The 14,379-nt window shown below is 35.8% G+C and overlaps 1 protein-coding gene across 10 annotated transcripts in view; it reads right to left on the reverse strand.

Annotated features, from left to right (window-relative positions):
• Nucleotides 1–14,379, reverse strand: part of RAPGEF2 (Rap guanine nucleotide exchange factor 2) — a 193,435-nt gene that overhangs the window by 47,866 nt on the left and 131,190 nt on the right. For all 10 annotated transcript variants that reach the window (XM_075029115.1, XM_075029144.1, XM_075029134.1 and 7 more), the window contains one exon: nucleotides 1,592–1,723. In XM_075029115.1, coding sequence (XP_074885216.1) covers nucleotides 1,592–1,723 — 132 coding nt within the window. The remainder of the gene's footprint in view (nucleotides 1–1,591; nucleotides 1,724–14,379) is intronic.

Below are 14,379 nucleotides of genomic sequence, written 5' to 3' on the forward strand. Positions count from 1 at the left end.
TTAAAGTGAAAATCTTTGGAATAAAAGGTATGAAAATCTATAGAAGACTTGAAGAACAAAGCTGATTTTACATCTTCTTCACCCTCACAGCATAAACCTAAATCCTGTCTCAAAAAGTAATCCTCTCTTCAGGAGAAACTCTGACAAACATACTTGACTGGCATGTGCTATGCCTAAAGTGTTCAGTTAGTTTGACATTTTTCACAAAAATGAACCTTTGCATTATTGCAATTACTGTCTAAATTGATCTGGGACCTTTTTATAGCCTATCTTCTCCCACAGAAAAGCCTACAAGCTTATTCACCTGAAGCAGACTACATGCTACAACTATGCTCACAACTGAACTTGTAGGTATTTGTATAGATGATGCTTTTCCCATTGTTTAAATGGCTACAGTTGCATTTTTAGAACCATCCCAAACAAATATTATTGCTCTTCTGGTAAACAGTACTGCATGTAGAAGTGGTCTCGTTAATGTTTTTATGTTTGTTTTAATAGAACACTTTAATTAGATTAGATTTTTTTATCCCCCCCCCCCGAATAAGAAATTGCTATACTTTCCTATCAGGACAAATCCTCCTCTGACACTGCAAGAATTGTAAACATCAAGTGAAGGATGTAGACTTCCTCATTTTTTTTTTATTTTAGGTTTTTTTTCCAGTTTATAGTCAGAGGAAGGATGCATATCCCCAAGTGCTCTAGGGACTCTCTGGATCAGTTTCACAGTAAGTCTCTCCAAACTCAAGCTGCTCCAAAAAAAGAGCACAAAGATTTATGACAAGAAGCCCTCTCAGAAGTATAACAACTTAAAAGACCGTCACCAGTTCAACCTCACCTTCTCACCCAGGACAGCCAGGAGAGAAAGCACTAGTGAGAGGCTGGTACCAGGTCTCTACAAGGTGGGGAAATTGGAATATGCCCCTCAAGTCAGGCCAGCACAGGCTGCTTGCTGCATATTTCTTTGTCCCTGCCACTGAGTATGTTCCAGATTTTGAAGCCAACACATCTAAGAACTGTAAAACACAGCATCAAGAAGAAAAATCCCTCACATTACAAGGTCCTAAATCTATAGTTTTGAAATTCTGATCTGTAAACATCACAGCTGCTGTTATATGTATGGCAAATCAGACAGACAGAAAGATGAGGTGAAGTGCTGGAATCAGGAACCGAACCCCTTTACCTCCTAGGTCCCACCATGGACATCTGCTGGAGAGGCCGCTCTGGCTCTCTATGCTGAAGTTCAGGAAGATTTCCTCCCCCAAAATCAGAAATTAGAAACAAAATTCATGAAGCACAATCCTGAAGTGTTGTGAAACACTACATCTCTACGTTGCTGACTCCAATCCTGACAAACTACGGCAACACACATCACGTCACCGTGCTGCAGATTGCTTGCCGAGTTTTCAAACATCAGATCTAGTACATGGCAGATAAAACCCTGAAATTATTACAATTCAAATAAAAATCAGTTTTTTTAAGTCTATTGAGTCTTCAGAGAAAAACTGACAATAGGCAATAGCACAGGCGTTCAGCTATTAACGTCAAAACTGTTGGCAATTGCACCTCCCATCAGCATCCATTCCAGTCTTACCTGGTAGATATCAGAAAGGCTGCTACTTCCTGAATCACTAGTGATGCTACATCCTGAGTGACTAGATGAAACGTGGGTCACCTGTGGGTGGAGACTGTCAGTAAGGTGCAGCTTTGTGAAATCTGCAGGAAGCTATAGGTGGAGCAGAAAAAGCATCATTACAATTTGAGGTAGATACACAGCAAAATGAATTCAAATTATTTATGTCACACTTTACTCTCTACCAGTACCAAGTTTATTAAGAAAACCATTGGGGCTTGAGAATGCAGCATGAAAGTTTGAGTTTTGCAGTTTTTTAAAATTCACACAGAAGTCAGCAAAATACCACAAAATTGCTGCAAATATAAGATTTAAAAAAAAACAACCCAACATATATCCGAGGACAAACACCAGTGAAGAAATAACCCTTATGCCAAAACCCTTCAGTATCTTGCTATGGGGTTTGGATAGCATTAAAGCACATACGAATATTGTGCTAGTTTCAATATCAATGGTTCCCTGCAGAATGGGGGTTAACAGCGAGTGAAGTCACACACTTTAAAAAAAATAAACAACAAAAAACCCCCGAACAAACAGAAAAACCAAAACAAACCAACAAGCACTGCTCTGGATTTGGCTAACTTTTCTGCTTCTGAAGTTGGCAAAGTACATTAAAGGCAAGTAAAATCCAAGCCACTGAGCTGTCTGTTATAATTTGAGTCAAGTAACATGATGGCAAATAGGAAAAGTGGGAAGACTGACACAACTGCAAAGAGCTACAATCCTGAAATTAGTTTGCTCACACACAGTGCTGAAGAACGAATCAAGAGTATATTCGATCATTTAACAATCGCCCGCCAAGATTTGTGATGTATATTTTTTACTACTGCTTTATGCACACAGCTCCCGTGAAAATCATTAAGAACTATAAACATTGCCAGACTGCAGAAAGTCAACTTTGATAAAGGAAAATATTTGCTGTCTGAAGAAATATTTAAATGCTACTTCAGGGGCAAATTACTCCTTTCCCCAAGAAGCTTGCATCCCACTGCTAGTTAATAAAAGTATGTTAACATGCAATTTTGGTATGCAATAAATGCCTCAATAATTTAAAAAAGCTTTTGCTTGTTTTTTTTTTTTGTTTTTTTTTTTTTTGTTTCAACTCAAGACACAGTAGATACTGTCTACAGAGGTGTGTTTGTACCAGTGTGTCCATCCATGTCAGTTATGAATGCTACCTTGGCACTATTACCATTCTCCCTGGATGAAAATGAAAATATAAGCTCGTTCAGCATTAAGATATAATACGTTGATCAGTATAAAAGGTTATGAAACAAGTAATTGGCAAGTCATAAGAGTGTGCTTGAGAAAATTATTAGCTCTCTACAGTTAAAGGTACTGAGTGATTTTACTGCTGTTTTCCTGGTTTCAGTCTGTTTATGGAACATGCCCTGAAAGAACGTTGGCTTTAGAATTTGTGGTGAAAGTACACACAACTGGAAACCTTAGTCTTATTTAGACTGACTGGCATTTCCTATTGTAATGCACCTGAAAAGGATTTCTTCCTTGTTACAGCATGACTGCATCAGTGATAGCAAAAATGGCTACATTTTAAACAATTCTTTCTTAATATTTTACCTGAAAGAGGGGCTAAAAACAGGAACCAGACATTAATAATCCTAATAAGCTTCAGTAAGCCCAGAGCTAGAGTTGATGTTCATATACCAATCAACAAAGAAAGGGCAATTAACAAAAGCGATACTCTAATACATACAGCCATGGATACTGCCTCCAGAAAAATCTAGTTATGCTCACCACTTTTGATGATATACCAGAAACAGAAAATACAGCATTAAGGAGTGCATTACTTATAGTATCTGTTGTCTCTGCTACTTCCCTTTTCAATCTGTAAGTCTGAGTTATCACAAAACTGAATAGTATATACTGATATTCAGGCCACTATATCCATTTTTTTATCATGATTCGAGCCATTCTACAAATAAGTATACATTCCATGGGCAGAATGTATAGTAAATGAACCACCACAGCTTTTGCAATGTGTCTATGACTGCTCCTAGAAGTACAGTCTCTTAGAATTAAAGTAGTCCAGGTTTACTTCCAAGTAGAAATCCTACATATTATTTTAAGATACATGCACAAATCATCTCAGAGTCACACATTTAATGATAATCTACAAAGATATAGTATTTTTAGAGTTTTACATTTTATAAAGTAATAACTATTTCAATCCCAAGTAAGTATTAACTCCACAGGGAGGTGCATGTCAACATAGTCTTGCGCCCAGCCAAACACGTTCAATTTTTCATAGTGCCCTGCAAATATCTCCACGTCATTAACAATCGCATTTATTTTTTATCAATGCAATAACAATTCTTAAGAACCTTACATCAAAGCAAATCCAGTTAGTACATTAAAAAATGAAATCAAGCTATGTTTAATATAACGACTGCACTTAGTGTTTTAAACGAACAGCAAGGATTTATGTTTTGTTACTACTCAGGCAATAGGAAGAGGCAGGGGATTCCACAATAACGGATGAAATACACTGCAAATAAAAGCAAGCCTTCTGAATTTTTTTGGCTGTAGACAATCAGCTGAATGTTTGGTGATTACTGGTTTCAGAATAACTCCTCAAGTCAAAGCCACGCTGCATGAGCTGGACTTGCCAAGTGGTGACAGTAGAAGATCAGAAGTGGGCATTTTACTTAGGGCAACTGAACTAGTCACTTTGATCCTAATCAAATAGGACTATTTACAAGCAGAAAGCACATGCTCACATCTTTGCAGACTACATCTCTGTGCTACATGCCCAAAAGCAGCATCCACCTCAACTGCCTTACCCCCAAATAAGTTGAGAAATTGTGCGAGGATTAAAAAAAAAAAACACAAAAATTAAATAAGCTGAAACATTTAAATTGTGAGCTCGATGAAAACTGCATGTGAGAAATACATGCATTTCTTAGTTACATGCTGCTATTTAAAATATTTAATGTACAGAGTTGTACACAATGGGGAAAAAGTAAAGTACTGATGACAATGAAAAACCACGTGTGCTTAAGTCTTGCATGTACGAGGCTACACCTGTCACTCCTGGAGCACAATGTTTGGTAAATGGTTTCGGTAAGCAGGCAAGAATAAAATGCAATGTTCAACAAACTCAGTAGTGTCAGCAACCAGCACAAAGTTGCCTGGCCCGATCCAGGGTATTTACATCTAATTTCTTACTTGCAGTGGAACGTGATTAGAAAACTACATCATGAAACCATGCTATTATATCCAGTGAAAAAAATGGCTAGGAACACCAATTCTACTTTTGGGAAACGTATGACAGTTAACTTCACTACAAGAGATATGTATTTGCTGTGCTACTGAATATCGCTTTATCGTGAAATTTTTAAGCACTCAGTGCTTGTATTCAGCTGTTGTTCCATCCAACATTTTTGTATTGACTTTAGTATTTAGTATCACAGTAAAAATAAAGGTTTTCCTGTAATGTTTCAAAAAGCACACAGGCTAGATATATAACACATGCCTTATACTCCAGATCATGCAGCAGTATGAGTAAGTCTAAGGACATACCCTTTGCCTCAGTCACATCAGCTACAACAAACTAAAGACACCACAAATGGCATCAGAACCAAAGAGACACTTCTATCTTGTTTTGCATTATCATTAAATGATGGCTAATTTTAAGGAGTCATTCAAAGGAATAAGGAACAAAAGCAACTTGTGTATTTCACATAAAGAACACTTATTTTTCTGCGACAATACTAAACTACAGCTTTACTGAAGCCAGCAACTACAGTATTTCTTAACTTTGTTACTGAACACTTGGGAGTCACAGCATCAGACTGAACGAGCAGACAAGAATAAAAACGTGGCAGGCTGTTAGAAAACTCAATGCATGAGTCCTTCTTAAGTAAATGTAGTTTCACTACACTACATTAAACAATTAATAGTCATTAAAAGGGTCAGATAACTGCCCTCATAACCTATTTTCAGGACAAACTTCTTAAGTGAGAAAATGTTAAGACTACATATGCATAGAACTAATGAAATATGACATAACAGGGGAAAAAAGTTTTTAATAGAAAACATGAACCAATAAAATAGTTAACACCAAAGCCCTAATCTTAATTTCACAGAGATCAAAACAGTATTTTATAAATATACATATACCTCTTAATAAGCATGCATGCATGTATACACACATTTAAATAGTTTACATACATGTCAAGAAACCAGAGGAAAACTGTACAGCTGGGAACCCCATGCTTTTACTTCTTGAAAACCATAAAACAAATGAAAACTTAAACAATTATGTGAAACTATCTTAAGGACAAAGAGGTATCTCCATTTTGAACCATACAATACCTTAAACCCTATCACATCTTGCTATCTTAGAAGCAGCATTTTATTACTTCCACCCTCAAAGTGAGTCACCGCTTTATGCATGCAAAGCTAACAATTACTTTGCTCTGAATATGTTCCTCCTATTTTAAGAACATCATGATTTTCTCCTACCCTACAGCATGCCTTTCTGTATAACAAAAGGCAATATATGTGCTACTAATGGAACTGTACTGGGCTTCTCCTCTTTCTTAGTCTCTTGGCCGAATGCTTGAGCTCCTCTGCATTCTATGCAACTTCCACTCAAGAAATCATTGGGCTCATCCTACTAATACAATATTTAAAACAACAAAAAAAATTAATATATTTTCAAAATATTTACTAGGCAAGAAATTAAAATCTTCAGATATATTATAAAAAGGTATGAAACCAGCAAAAAATGAGTGAAATGATACAAAAATCCTTTCTTCATTTAAATAGTATTCCTCTAAGTTTTTTGTTGTGTATGTGGGGTTTGGTTTGGGGTTTTGTTTTGTTTTACTTTTATAATTTTAACATAAATTATATCTATATATAAAATATATATATTTATAATTTTTATAAGTCAGTTATATGTGAAAACAACAAGCATAAATGCACCAACAAGAAAGACATACACACAAACATAATTCTAAAATACAAGAGGAATGCTGGCTGGAGAGCTCCAACATAGCGTTCATTTTAGAGCAAACATATCAGTAAGCATTTTTTAAACAAGGTCTTCTACTGAAGGCCATTCAGCACTTTATGAAAGATTTATAAAGCCTGCAAAGTGACTGAAATATATCTGCAGAAAGATGGAATTTAAGAGAGCAAAGGTGTAACATTCTGTTATGCAATTCACGATGAATGATCCTATAGGCAATTAGGTGCCACTGAGATAGGCCAAGCAAGTACAGTAGACATAAGACAACACAAAATATCACCTTTATAAACTATTTCCACTTTCTGAAATTAAAGAAACACAAGCTAACACTGATTGTTCAAGCCTCTGAACACATGCATCTCAGTGCTTATTCTGTAGTACCTCTTTGCTAATAAAATAATAAAAGCCAAGGTAATAACAATTAAAAAAGTTTTATTTCTTTTATAGATGATGAATTTAGTCCCACAAATATAAATAAGTAAATTATAATGAAGCTATTTTGGTATTCTTTATCTTTTCATAAAGGAAGAGCAACAGCAGCCAAATAAAATAAATACTATGCCTAAGTCTTTCCCATTTTTTTCCCCACCAAGATAAAAATTTTAAAACATTCATTGCACTACAAGAGTCTAGATCACCAACCCAGTATTCTTCAGTATCCTACCAATTCAGTAACATTTTATTTCACTATTTTATGTAAATGTTCATTTTTATATTAGATGTTTGTAGGTCTGCTGTATGCGTTTGAAGGATATACCCAGATTTATGATGTTTAATGAACGAAGGAAGAAAATACTTCCAATAATAGTGGGTATTCATCAACATGCTAGTTCAACATAATTCTTTCACTAACCAAGAGAAACATCAAGGAAAACATTTTTATGGTTCAGTGACTTAAAACACAGCAGTCAATGTAAGTAATTACTGAATAATAAAGTAATTTCTATCGATTCTGTCTACAGACATGATGCAGGCTGACATGTCCAGTGCAGAGTTAAATTTAAAAATAAAAGTTTAAAGTACATACAGTTCAAATTAGAATGCAATTCCCATGGAAGCAGGATTTCCTTGTACTTAGGGGTGGGATGGAAAACATTAAGAAGTTTCTATGTATTTTCAGCAGGAGTTAAATAAAACCCCTCTGACTTGAATTATGTCTTCTGTATATTATTCACTTATACAATAGTATCTCATATATTTTGAGTCTCCAAATTTTCCTCAAGTAGACATCTTTATGTGAAACTGTGGCTCAAACTTTACAAAGACCTACTCTCAAAAATGTTCTTCATCTTGAGTACAACACAAGACACAACCCATGTTCTGAAAATACTGCATTTGGATACTATTGTGGTTAAGCAGTTGTTTATATACAAAGCCCACAGCAGAACACCTCTAACATAGAAATAAGCATTAAGAAGAGCTTTTCTGGCAAGCTCTCCATATTTTCCTGCACTGATGCTTTCCTACAGGTAGCACCCTGTAAAACTATTCAGAGGTTTAAGCTATTGCAACATGATGTGTTGGTCTTGGAGAGAGAATGAGACAGAACCAGTACACGGGAGCTTCATTTTGTTTCCCTCACAAAACACACACTGACTACCACTTGCTGTACATCTCATAGCTCTCAGCAGCTAATCCTATGAGCATGTAATGCATTGAACATAATTATCCTTTGCTTGAAGGATTATTGACTTCTGCAGAGGGAGAGATGGTGAAATGTAAATGAGTATCTGGGGAATGGAGAAAAGCTCTCAGGGACAACTCTTCTCAAAGGAAAAGTATGAAATGTATCACTGACACACACCCATTCTTATTTAACATAACTACCTTATCTGTTGTAGGACCAGATCTGTTAGTATTTGCTTTTTCTTTTGACGGCATTTGTGTGTCAGATTCAATGCAGCACAATATTCAAAAGTGCCTTCTTCAGTGCCAGAGCATAAACAATATTCCTTCTGCAAAACGAATGTCAATTTATTGGCAACAGCTCAAATTATGTAAAACTAAAAAAAAAAAAAAAATTGTATCATACAGGTATTTGCAGTGACTGTGAACCAAGAATACAAAAGAAAAAAAATGCAGAACAGATTTGAACTAAATCACACTAAACTGAACTAAAGTGTTACTCAGTTTTCCAGAGCTCTTCTCAGGGTTTTGAAATTCTTAACTCAAACCATTATAACATATTTAAAATGAACAGCAACAAATCTGCAAGATCACAATATTTTTATTTAGAACTTTATTCAGAAGTTTGTCTCAGAAAATACCTGGTAAAAGTGTAATTTCTTCATTGGGCAACAACGGATAATTTAGTACTTTTAAAATACAGTACCTGTGGTGGTTTTAAATTTAGAGCAGTTCTGCTCCAGGGATCAAAATAAAAAGACTGTTCTACAACTGTTTTGACTGTGGATATACATTTAAGTACTGACAACTCTCTGGCAACCTCAACCACATGGACAAACATTGTCTTTCACAACATTTCAGTCACTTTACCTCACTTAACGTTAATAACAAAGCAATGCTATTTGCATGGGATAGGCTGATTTTACAGAGAACACCATTTCTCAGACACTGTGTACATTTTTTTCCATCTCCTTCACAGAAAAGGAGATCTGTGTCTCTGCCTGTATGTGCCACTCATTTGCTGAAAGATTTTTGTTCTATCTGCTAAAGTTTTTCCCAAAAACTCCAGTAGAAGTGAAACCTTGCAGAATTGAGTATGAAAGCTTTTCAGGTCGTCTTCCTCTTTTTTCACTAACAGTATCTGATATTTTATATTGATCGGTTTGGTCTGTTTTATGAATGTCTGCAATTCAGATCAGATCCCATCCCTGAACAGTAGTTCAAAGTGTGAAAAGCAGAATCTCTATTCCAGTGTATTATGTCTGCATGTTTACAAGGCCATACCGTATCACTCTTGGTAGTAGCCCACTGCCTCACCAAGCACTTACATTCAGAGCCCTAACAGAGCCTGCACAGCCTATGCCCACACAAAAACGAACATCTTCCCAAGAACACTGAATAAAATTGGGAAGGGAATTCACATTGTGGAAATCTACATAATGAAAACTGACAACTAGGGATAGGCACTCAACGATGATTGCAGCTTAGGCTGAAGGAAAAACTGTTGCGAGGCATTTCAATTGACTTCTGAAATATCTCTAGGGTAGGAGCATAGAAAACTGGGCTCAACCACTGAACTTCAGTTAAAGCTCCCTATTTAATAGCAGTAGACAGGGAGGACAGAAAAATTAATAAAGCCTGGCTTTGCAAAGATCTCTCTCTTGGGAATAACTGATTTTCATACTAATATAACGCATGTTCCAGTTGATGATTTTCCCACAGTTAGAAATTTCTAAATACTTCCTCTTTGTGGCTGTTTTGGTGTTTAATATGCTGAGAACTACTCCTGGGCTGGAAACTAAATGGCCTACTTTCAGGACTTTTGGAGACCTACAAGGTTAAATTTTGAACCCTTTGGCCTGTTACAAGTAACTGTGGGACAGGAAGGAACAGAGAACCTGGTCACAAACTTTGCTTCCACAGGAAATCAGACGAAAGATTTATGCCTAAGGATGTAAAAGCAAAAAAAGTTCAAGAACACTTTATGTGGGCACATATGTTTACAGGAAACATTAATTCAAACATTTTCAAGCAAGATGTTTTAAATCCTGCAGAACATTTTAAGTGAGGGGATGCTCATGTACACCTCATATACAGACTCATTTTGGGTTTGTTATACAGCAGTCTAACTAAAGTGGACATGGGGGATGCTAAAGAGCAATTGCACCAGTGGGGGTAAAACTCATGGCACCTGCAGTCAGATTTTATTTTCAGCTTTAAAGCACCACTCAGGATTGAAAACCACTACAGACAAGTTTAACCCAAAGGTGAAAACATCATTCCTGGGCACATTTTAAATGGTTAAAGACCTATGATACGTATACATTTCAAGTGTCGAAGCCTCCATCGGTAGGGCGTTCTTACAGCATGTATTGCTTTTTTTATTTTATAGCTGATCATGGATTATTTAATTTCATGATTACAGCATTCCAGCTAATCTAACTAAGCTTGGCTAAGTTTTTCAAAACACTCATAAGGGGACATCTCAGCTTTGAACTGCAGCTGTTTAATCTGAACTACTGCGGTTTACTACTGAACTACAGCACTGAATTTTACTGCACTGAACTAACTTAAAATAGTAAAAGAAATCAAAGTTAATTAATTCTACAATAAAGAAAAATTAAATTAAGGGCTACCCAAGTAATTTTTTTTTTTCTAAGATGGGATATGAAAAATGATAGGTATAGAAAATACCTCAGAATTCCCCTCCTTCCAAGGGCGTGTGTGTGGGAAACAAACATGCTGGTAACACAGTGCAGAGAGACAATCATGGTACAAGGGATGAGCAGGACACTCTTCTGTGAGATTAGGATGACTCCTACTTGGCGTAAGAGAAATAAAATGCAGTATGAGAAGATGTGAGGTCATGCACTTGGAGACCAAAACCAAGAATCTAGGAACTTATCTGTCAGAAATGACTGTAAAAAGAGTTTCAGTGTATTCACTAATCAGAAGGTGACTGAACTGTTAAGGTGATGAAGCAGAAGAACCCAATAAGATCACAGCATGCATCATCCAGAAATACAGTAGTTTCAGGCTCTTCTCCATGGCCCCAGCAGAAACCTTATTTGGAAATGCAGCACACATTCCCAGCTATATGTTTTCAGTAAAGATGGACTTAAAGCCATACACATAACACAGAGTCAGAGAAAAACTATCAGGATTATCAGAAGAAGAAAAACTAGTATTTGAGAAAGCGTAAGAGGAGCATGGCTTATTCAGCCCAAGCTGAGAGAGGGTATGAACCCTATCTAGAAATAGGCAAGAAGAAAAAGAAATATTTCCAGCAAGAGGCAATGCAGGTGCAAAGCCTAACGAGCAGGAAGTTGAAAGAAGGTTGCTATCTAATGAACCACAGAGATTCTCAAAACCAGGCTCAACAGCAGCTGTGGTAGAGAAGGCTTTCAAACCAAAGCTAGACAAAGTTATGAACGTGCTGTGCAACAGTGTGTAATGGCAGTGACCCAGAAAATCCCTTCCAGATCCATATCACTCTTCCAAGCAGAAAAATCTGAAGCCAGCCTCGTTTTTGTATACTTTTCATTCAGAAGCAGACTAACCAAAGAGGAAAAAAGACAAAATCACCATGATTAACACCATAACATTTTAGATTTTCTTACTAGTAGCTTCTTAGTAAAGACTTAAGTATTCTGTACACTTCCAAGGAAAATATTTTTAAAAGATACATATATGTAGGGAGCTGCTGTGAACAGATGCAAAAACTGGAGATTTCCATTTGTACACTGAGTTTTAGCTCTATAAAATGCCAAATTAATTGAAAGAAATTTGATGAAAATTTAAATAGAGACATGATAATTCACAAGCAATTAAACGGAATTTTTTTTTAATGTTTGATGGCTGCAGCCATGTCAATGCCACCCTTGGAGTTTTAACTAAAGGATTATCTTCGCTTTATAGTATCAAGGAATAATTTAAGAGAAAAGTGAGTTGGGTGGGGGTTTTTTTCCTAATGCAATGACTTCGCTTTTCAGTAACTTAACCAATCGGAGAGGAACATGCATAATTTCTTCTGCTGATGACTGGCTCCAAATAAGAAATCATGAGCTGCAACTACTTGTTTTCCATGTGTTTGCTCTACAGTGGAAGTTTCCTCTATTTTCCTTGTCTGACAATGAAAGATGCACACTTTTGCTTCATCTCAAGCAAAAAACCTTAAGAAATGCAGTATTGCAGGATGCATATTCTCAACAAACAAGAGGCTATCAAAGCACTTGCTCAACCTTGTTTTTAAGAATATTCTGATTGTAGCATTCTTTGATATAAAGCAAAAATGTGTACTACCATAATCAAAGTTTTGAGATTCTTAATTGCATAATAGTGAGCGTTTCAAAATAACGATATAAAATTTTAAAAAGAAAAGGCAAATAATTTTGCTTAAAAATGGTATGATATTTTTAAAATAAGGTGATTTTTGAAAGAAAGGTTATAGATAATACTTCTGAGACTGATGCACAGAGAGCAAAAAGGGTTCTTATTTGCATTATAAAGTAATATATGTAATGTCTCGCTGTTTTTCTGGATAACAAAAATAGCACAGCAACGAGACAACTAAAAATATTTTTAAATGACAAGCATTTTCCCTTTCTATATGACTAATGTTGCAAAATCTTAAAATAGTAATTTACCTTATCTATGATTTTTTTAATGCTATACTAACATGCCTACTAGTTAAACAACTTTATTACTTATTTTATGAATTTTGAAAGTGCAACTGTACTCATGCCATAGCAATGTAATAGCAGTGAATGTTACTATAACATCCTCAGCTTTGCTTCGCTTGATACATTATTCTATTTACATTTTCCATCATATGGTAGCCAAAGGAAATTAATGAAAATTTTTCACACTGACACAAACTCTTAAAACTGTATGTGTTATCATGCATTCCTAATACCCCTGAGTTTCTATTTTGTCATACAGTACAAGATTCTGACTTCTTTGAATTACTAAGACTATTTACTAGTTTGGGCAAAAGACCTACTTGTGTGTGCTCACTGTGATCATAGGAAGGGAAAAAGTAAAGGACCATTCTTCTTCTTTTCATCAAAGAGTCTTCAGGTAAGTGCAAAGATATTCCCTAAATTCTGGAGCACCATGCACCAACAACTGTGCGGAGCCATTTAAAATTACTTACACAAATCAACACAGAACCATCTTTTACATTAATATTTCCATTAAATTTTGAAACAACCTGCAGAGCTTTTCTTTGTAGTCTAAGTGTCAAAGTGTAGCCAAAACTGTAATATCAAATGCCAAGTTCAATTAGCCCTTAAAAAAAAAAAAAAAAAAAATCACTTAACTTTTCCAGATGTCCACAACAACATAATCACAAGGTAATGGTTTCCCAACTTCCTTCAATAACAAAGCAAAACAAGAAGGCCCTACATGGTGCCTGCTAAAACCAAGGCTGCTTTAGAGCAAGGAGACATTGTGAATTGAATTGAAGCACGATGTTTTTCTGCTTAAAATGCTGACATTCAGATGTGACTTCCAGAAATTTATCTATTTGTGTCTGTGCAGGTGTGCACACAGAGTTTAAATCATCCCTTATATTCCTCCCTTAGGTCAACAGCATACTAAAAACCACAAGTCATGTAGCAACTTGTATATTCTACTGACACCATGAAATATTTCAATGGCACCTATTTATGAAGAGATTTTAAATCAGAGATTGCCAAGCTGCAGAAAAAATAAGGAGCACAGAAATCAGCTAGAAATACTAGGATCAATAACTGAAGCCCATTCTACAAATATAATTAGTGAAGTTCATCTTTTTTTTCTCCCACCTACCAGAAGATAAGCTATAGAGACCCACGATGTGTGCATGTACATCACCTACTCTATTGAGTCACCTTGCAAGAAGCAGAAAATTTGAGAGTCAAATCTTAACCTCTGATTTATGACAGTGCTAGAATGGTCTTTGCCATAACACCCCATCCTGCAAGAGATTAATAAAGTTACTTTCTTTCATAAAAGTGGTAGACATTTTAGTCATTTACTGCATTAAACATGTTATCTCTGCATGCTTAACTGAATAAAACTCCAGCTGGAACATTGCACCTCCACTTAAAACAAAATAATAAAAAAAATCTTATTACTCTAACTC

The sequence above is a fragment of the Buteo buteo genome, chromosome 1, assembly GCF_964188355.1.
Source record: "Buteo buteo chromosome 1, bButBut1.hap1.1, whole genome shotgun sequence".
NCBI classification, from domain to species: Eukaryota; Metazoa; Chordata; class Aves; order Accipitriformes; family Accipitridae; genus Buteo; species Buteo buteo.